This window comes from Eublepharis macularius, chromosome 4 (assembly GCF_028583425.1).
Source record: "Eublepharis macularius isolate TG4126 chromosome 4, MPM_Emac_v1.0, whole genome shotgun sequence".
Lineage (NCBI taxonomy): Eukaryota > Metazoa > Chordata > Lepidosauria > Squamata > Eublepharidae > Eublepharis > Eublepharis macularius.
In genome coordinates this window covers 44849995-44857397 of record NC_072793.1, presented here as the reverse complement: position 1 = coordinate 44857397, position 7403 = coordinate 44849995, and the positions used below count along the sequence as shown (strand labels likewise).

Sequence of the window (7403 nt, the reverse complement as noted above, 5' to 3'; positions counted from 1 at the left end):
GGTAATCACTGACACGTTTCCTCCCTGCTTAGATATCCAGAGATATTTTTTAAAGAAGCTGTTGAGTCATGCTATTGTGTCCTTAATAGAATCATCCTCTGAACCCCATCTCTATCTCACCACTTTAGAATATATGGCATAACAAGAAAGTCTTCCATGTCCAGCTTATCAAACCGTCTCTTATTGAGTAGGACCATTGTCTATTTAGTTCAGAATCAACTCCTGTAACCAGCAGTGATTTTTCAGGATCTGATGCAATGATTTCCCCAGTCTTGGTTAACTGGAGATGCCCAGAATTGAACCACAATTCTTCTGTATGTAAAGGGTGTGCTCTGTCACTGATCTATGCCCTTCCAAAGTAATGATCATCCCTTCCCAGAAAGATCCCATGTTTTTCATTCGTAGGAAAGACCTACAATGGAAAACTAAGCAGGGAGATGACCCATATGTATTCTCTGCTTCACATTTCCCTCTTGTGGAGTAAATTAAGCCTGTCATATTGGCTTCTATCACCAGCATACTGTATCAGCAAAGGGCCCTGAATACTGACTCTAGAGAGCCTTACGTTGCACACAAATCTCATACCCCTTCTTGCCAAATACAGTTTCCTAGGGAGACAGTTTTTGCAAACATGGGGCAAGGGGGGGGGTGGAATGTGCAAAGTGCTTCATAGGCATCTTCGGAGGATAAGTACCTCCGCTTGTTCCAGACAACACTAGAGGCGGCCAATAGCAATGCTGCGCTCAGAGCTTTGGAAGGAGCTGGCCTCCCAGCGATCAAAACGCATCCCCTTGAGATCAGTGCGTCGTAGAAATAGAGCAAGGAGCTTGCGCAGCACAGCACGCCGCAGCAGGATGTATACCCAGGGGTCCAGGATCTGGTTCCAGGAAGCCAGGCGCACACCAAGGAATAGCAGCTGCTCGTAATCCAGGGCACCACTGGAGTTGCTCACTGACAGGATGACAAAGACCTGGGACAGGAAAGGGAAATACAGCGGTGAGAAGACAATACGTCTGTGGGGACCTCAAAGATGCATGTCTTTCTCCAGACAGAGAAGCAGGAACCTGCCCCCCCAGCCCCCTCCACACCAATGTTAGATTGAATCTGCAAGTACAGTTACTAGCAAATACATCCACACCCAACTAGTCTGTAGTTGTTCCTTCCAAGGCTTGGGAGGTGAGTTCGTTGTCTGGACCTCAGGGTCCAGAGCTGCATCACAAATCTCCCATGCACAATGCCAGTTTCAATGAAGCTTTGGCCACTCGATAACATAGAAGACAAAATTTTTCTGTTCCAATTTTCCCCAGGAAGATGCTTTCCCTGATCAAACAGTTCCATTAGGTCTGAGGCTGCTGTATCCACATGCATCAATTGATTCTGCACTGGAGAACTCACTAATGCTTGTCCTTCCATACAAATCACCATGACAAACCTGTCCCCTGCTTCTCCTGATTAGAGAGGTGAAGATGGGGATTGAAAAATTTCCCTCATGGATTTCCCTCCTGTTTTTTGAATAAGACCTATGTTTATGTTTTCTTTCAGAATGAGTGAGATGCTTTTATAGACAAGTTCTACTCACTCGAAAGATGTTACATAAATATTTTTATGCAAGCCCATCTACAGCATTAGATAATGATATAATTCTTGAGAATACTATAGATATACAACATATTTCCAAGGACACATTTACTGTTTAAATATGATCAGTTTTGTTAATACTTAATATGCTGTCATATGCTAGATTATAATACATTATCAGAGTTCTGTGATTTCAATGTTATAAAAATTCAACTATATAGTCAAATATGCTGCTAGTCCTGTTGTAACTGTATGAGAACATTTCTGTCCACTTTCTTTTGTTTAATACAATTTTTTTTCTATTTTCAACTTTTTGTTTTTCTTACATATCAGGCAGCAAAATATCCAGCGTTTGGTCTCTCTCTCTCTTACTCACTGAAGTATTGGGTATAGTCACAATTTTGCTTGTAGAAAACGAAGGCCTTTATTAGTTCCATCCAAAGCAGAATTACATCATTTTATGCCCATTGAGCTCAATAAAGATTTTATTTATCTATAAAACGTATAAGGGCTAACCAAGGTGGCTAAATATTTTTTAAAACCACACACAAAAACAATTAAAACAAACAAAAACACATCATTGAAACAATTAAAACCCAAGTGAAAATAACACATACAAAACCACAGGGCGTTTCCACATGGCTTACCTTTTGCCGGAATACAGCGTTATTGCACGAGAACAAGCTGTGTTCCAGAAAAAGATAAGCTGTGTGGAAACGGCCATAAAAATAATTTAAACATAATTTAAACATAATAATTTAAACTTCCCACTGAGGGACCACTGAGGGAATGTCACATAAAACAAAAAAATCTTCACTTCTCTGGTGGAATATGGCAACAGAAGGGGACAGATGAGTCTCTGAAAGGAGAGAGTTCTGTAGTTTTGGTGCCACAACCAAGAAGGGTCTCTCCTGAGTTGCCACCTGCCTAGAAGGCAGGAGCAGGACCTCAGAAGATGACTGTGCCAGTCAGGTAGGTTTGAAAGGGTATGTTGGTCCCAAGTCATATGGAGCTTTAAAGATCAATACCAGCACCATGCATTGTGCCCAGAAACAGATTGGGAATTTGGGAGCCAATATAGATGGGCCAAGACTGGAATGATATGGTCCCTACATCTCACTTCAGTCAAAATCCTGGCTGCAGCATTCTGCACCAGTTGGAAGTTTCCAAACCTTTTTCAAGGGCTGCCCCACGTAGAGTTCATTGCAGTAATCTAATCCAAATGTAACCAAGGCACGTGCTGAATTGTCCAAATGGCATGGTTATCCTCCCAAATTCCATAAACATGCCAAATAGTATAACTGTATAAGCTATCCAAATTATAAATGATGCATTGATGTTGTTGAAGCAGTAGAATATGTAAAGGTTTGATATGAAAGTTAAGTATTACATATATTTTAGTTCCCCCCAAAATCCCATTTTTTTCCTAGAAAAGGAAAGAACAAAACGTTTTCTCCCCCATGGCTTCAAAGTTTCTTAAATTTTTACACCTCTGTTCTTGATTAAAGGCCCATCCATTTCACTTGCATGCATCCCCACTCACCAGTAAGGGGCTCCAGCAGATGCAGGAAACCACCATGATGCCCACCAGCTGCACAACCATCTCAATGTCATGAGCCTTGGCTCGCCGGTGCCCACACTTGAGCTGACCACGGAGCCGCGCCCGCACCAGGATGAGTCCGCTGAATGTGTTGCAGAAGAGGGAGGCCAGCAGGGAGACCAAGCCTAGCAAGGAGAAGAGGAGGGCAAAGGCTCCCTCAGGCCAAGCTTCTGCTCCTCGCACCTTGATGAAGCACCAAGTGCCAGGGGACTGAACAACATAGCTGCCAAAGGTACAGAGAGGCATCAGAGCAATGGCCAGAGCAGCTGCCCACAGTCCCAGCAAGGTGAGCTTTGTCCGGCCCGGTGTGACCACGGCAGCGTGCAACAGAGGACGAGTAATGCCCACGCAACGCTCCACTGCCATGATGCAGCCCAGAAAGAGTGGGCAGAGTCCAAAGAACACCATGCAGGCACCAAAGAATTGGCAGAGGGCTCCAGAAGGGTCCATGGCTGCCCAGCCACGCCGCGTGGCGTAGAGTCGCAAGACAAAGGAGCCTGGGATGACATGGCCTGCTAGGTCAGTGATAACCAGACTGCTGGCAAAAAGCAGGAATGTGGCCTTGGAGCGACGCCGGAAGCGGGCATACGATTGTACCAGGATAGCCAGTGCCACCACATTGGAGACAGCACCCAGAGTCAGAGAGAAAATGGGGGCAGCAGCCGATGAAGCGCTTGTGGTGGTCTTCACCAACTCCGTGTGCGTTGAGGAGTTTGCCAGAGGAATGGCAGCTGGTGCCTGGGAAGCATTGGGTGGGTGGATGGCAAACATCCTGTCACTAACAGTCTCCGTGTGTAGGCATCTGTCAAGGGAAAACAGGCATCAGATACTCTCTTGAGAGTCTTTAAAAAGAAGATCCCAAAGAACTGCCTTTCCCCGGAGCCTCGACCCTCTTCTCTTCTTCACACTCTCTGCTCCAGGAGGAGAGGAGAGGACGGAAACATCCTGCCTGCTGGATTTGGCAGCTACAGTCCAGCAGGCAGAGCTCCTGCAGAACCCCCAGCCCAGAGAAGCCACTTTGCTTTCTTTTTCCTTATTTCAGCTCTACTAATTCCCTTTCACCTAACTTCCTCTTCTTCCTTCTGTGAGCTTCCCCTCCTCTTTTCACCCCTCTTTATTTGTGTTTCACGCCTTAAACTGTAAATCTGGAAGCAGGATTGTAGGTTAGTAAATGCTGCACTGAGCATTTGGGTGCTTTAATGCAACAATGGTATTGGTGGTGGTGATGAGAGCTGGCAGGAGCCTGGGAGGGAGGGAGGCTCCTTGAGAGTCTGCTGTACCTGGGGTTTTCAGGAAGTAGAGATAACTTCTAGGCAGTGCATACAGCCCTACTTGTTTATTCATTAAGACAGTTACAGTGCTATCCTAAGTAAAGTTACACCCATCTAAGCCTATATACTTCAATGAACTTAAAAGGGTACAATTCTGCTTAAGATGGCACTGTTATACTTCTGCATTAACATATCAAAGGATCCCCAAGATGAATATATAGTTATTCTGCAATTCCCCTCCACCTTTTGGGGGATCATATAGGTGGATGGTGAAAAGTGCTGTCAAATTGCAGCCGACTTATGGTGACCCTGTAGGGTTTTCAAGGCAAGAATAATATAAATCTTGACCAGGCGCAGCTTTTAAAAAATGTCAACATGCTCAGCATGTTTAATATTATAAATGCAAGAGAGTATGCGACAAATTCTTTACCACATTCTTTCGACTGCATAAATCGTCACAATAATAAACTGATGAGGACAAGGGGAGCTTGTTCCTGGGAACTGGCCTTGTTCTACTCTTACAGCTGGTCGTCATGTCAAAAACGATGGAAACACATTGTGAATCTGAGAGACTAAACCACCAGACAATTCACAATTCAATCCTAATCAAAGTTACTGGTCATTATCTATGCTTTTCAAGTAAATGCAAGATTTGAACTACTACTTTGAACTAGTCTTATACTGGACACATTGTTACTAACTCCTCTTGTCTAATAATTCAAGAAGCAAACTTACTAAACTGTTGCCATAATTGTGATATATACAGCAGGTTTGTTTTTTTTAAAAAAAACAGCTACCTGTAATAAGTACATGCAGTATAACTGAATTTCTCTGCTCTTTAAATTTTTTGTTTCTGTTGTCTGGCTCAATTTAACCTAGGGCTAAATTCAGAACCAGCGGATTGAGTCGTGGCTTCTAACCCACTGCAGCTCAAATACTTGTCCTTGTGAATGTGAAATAGAAGATACTTTAGATAACCCACAAAGTTTAATCCCCCCCATTCACTTTTAACCACTCTTTTGTACTCACGCTATGGGGATGGACTAGACTTTCCCCCATCTTTGTAATACATGCTCATTTAATCTGCACTATTGTAGGAAGTGTGGATAAATTGATGAGGCGCTCTCATGTATGAGGCATGGGAACTATATATATGAATCAGAGCTTCCAGTTCACATTATTTAATGCGAACGGTCCCTTCCAAACATGGACCAGAAATCAATGACACATTCTGCTTGAATTCTTCTCTGTCGGAGATGTATCTGTAACATCTTCTGTATTGAGATGGGCCTTCCCCAGAACCAGCTGCCTCCAAAGGTGCAATTGTTACATACATACATCATTACACCCCTTTTCTCTGGGATTAAGTAATCCAGGACAACAGCCAAGATTCACCATTGCTTTCATGGATTAGACTCGCCAATCTAACCACACAAACATACATAAACCTCACTGTGAGTACAACAGAATGGTTAAATTGCGTTAAAGCATAACTAGCAGGAGGCTAAAGTGATTATGAGTAGGCGCCAGCTCTCTTTGGAAGAATTTTGACGGCACAAAGAAGAATCTCGCCCTTTTTAGATTACAGGAATTTAGGATTAATAACTATCGTCTTGCGATCCAGTATTTATTAGCACGGATTAGTAGCTGCTCTTTAGGCATGCGAACATCGACTCCTCCGCTCCCCCTTTGCTTGTTGGTCATCCCGGGCGTGGAGCGCACCACCGTTTTTATACGGTACTTAAACAGTATTACCAGACCTGGAATAAATCTTTTCCCTAACACAGTGTCGCTTCCCAGCGCCCTCGCTAACGAAGATGACTCTCCGGAGGGACACGCACGGACCCTCGAAGGGCGGCACGGTGGGGGCTCGTCTGTCTTGAGCGGGTCGCCCTTCACCGCTTCCCCAGGCGCAAGAAGAGCTCCCGGGAGGCGTCCCGCAGTCTTCGATCGGTTCAAGCGGGGCCGCCCTGTCTCTTTCGCCCCCCCACCGGGCTCCCCCATGCCATCGGTATTTATGGCACGCAGCCTGGCAGCCACTCACCTTTCTCAAGTCCCGTCCCGCCTTCCCAAGGCGTGCGAGTGAGTCCTTCGCAATGAAGCCCGCCTGTCCCGCGCTCAGCGCTGTTGTGCCTCACCCTTCCCCGCTCCGCAGCAAGTTATGGGACGGACATCGCCCTCTTCCGGCGCTAGGGGACGCTCGGGCCTCCTCCGGCGCCCTCAGAAGAAGAGTCGGATCGGTTCTAAGGAGGAATCGACAAGAACTTGAAACTCCTCTCCCGCAAGAGCGGCTTGATTCAGTAAGACCGTAAGCTTACAGAGAGCTGATGAGTCTTCTGTCCCCGCTGCTGCTGCTGCTGCTGCTGCTAAGGCGGAATGGGCGCGCAACTACTGCTGACCATGCCGGGGGTGGGGGAGCCTCCACCCTAGCCCCCGTCATTGTGAGGAAACGTGAGGTGTCGTTCGTTCCAATTAAGTGACCACATATTCATAGTCTGACACGCGGAGAGGCCAGAAACGGGGTTTTTCAGGGCTCAAGTTTGATGGCACTGCACCATCAAACAAGAAGAGACTTTGGAGTTCCCTGATTGAAAATCCAGATGTGTAGTTTGGGCCTCAGCCAGTTTATAGTCACAGTGTGTAAACAGGTAAACCCACTCTTCCTTCCCTGCACTATTTCCCTAATTGAAAACATCCCTTCCCCGCTGGTGGGGAAGAAAAAGACAGGAAAACACAAGTATTGTCCTCTTTTTGTCCTGTTTTTAATTGGGCTTAAAGCAGAGATAATCATGATTATCTTGGCATTGCCCACTGGTAGTTGGGGTGGGAAGTGAAGCTGTGGTGGGAATAGTCACAAAGTTCCATTCCCCCGTCCATTCCCCTCCTATTCTTAACCTGTTCCGTTCATCTGCTGTCCCAATCAGCACTCACCCCTTTCTGTTGATTGTGGTCCC

At 45.6% G+C, this 7403-nt stretch overlaps 1 protein-coding gene across 1 annotated transcript; it reads right to left on the bottom strand.

The window, feature by feature from the left end:
- Nucleotides 1-651: 651 nt before the first annotated feature.
- On the bottom strand, nt 652-6580 carry LOC129328652 (prostaglandin E2 receptor EP1 subtype-like). Its single transcript, XM_054977858.1, has 3 exons — nt 6494-6580; nt 3122-3980; nt 652-970 (listed from the first exon to the last, which is right to left on the bottom strand). Exons 2-3 carry the CDS (start codon nt 3947-3949, stop codon nt 716-718), a joined length of 1083 nt encoding a protein of 360 aa, XP_054833833.1. The 5' UTR covers nt 3950-3980; nt 6494-6580; the 3' UTR covers nt 652-715.
- Between the last annotated feature and the right edge of the window lie 823 nt (nt 6581-7403).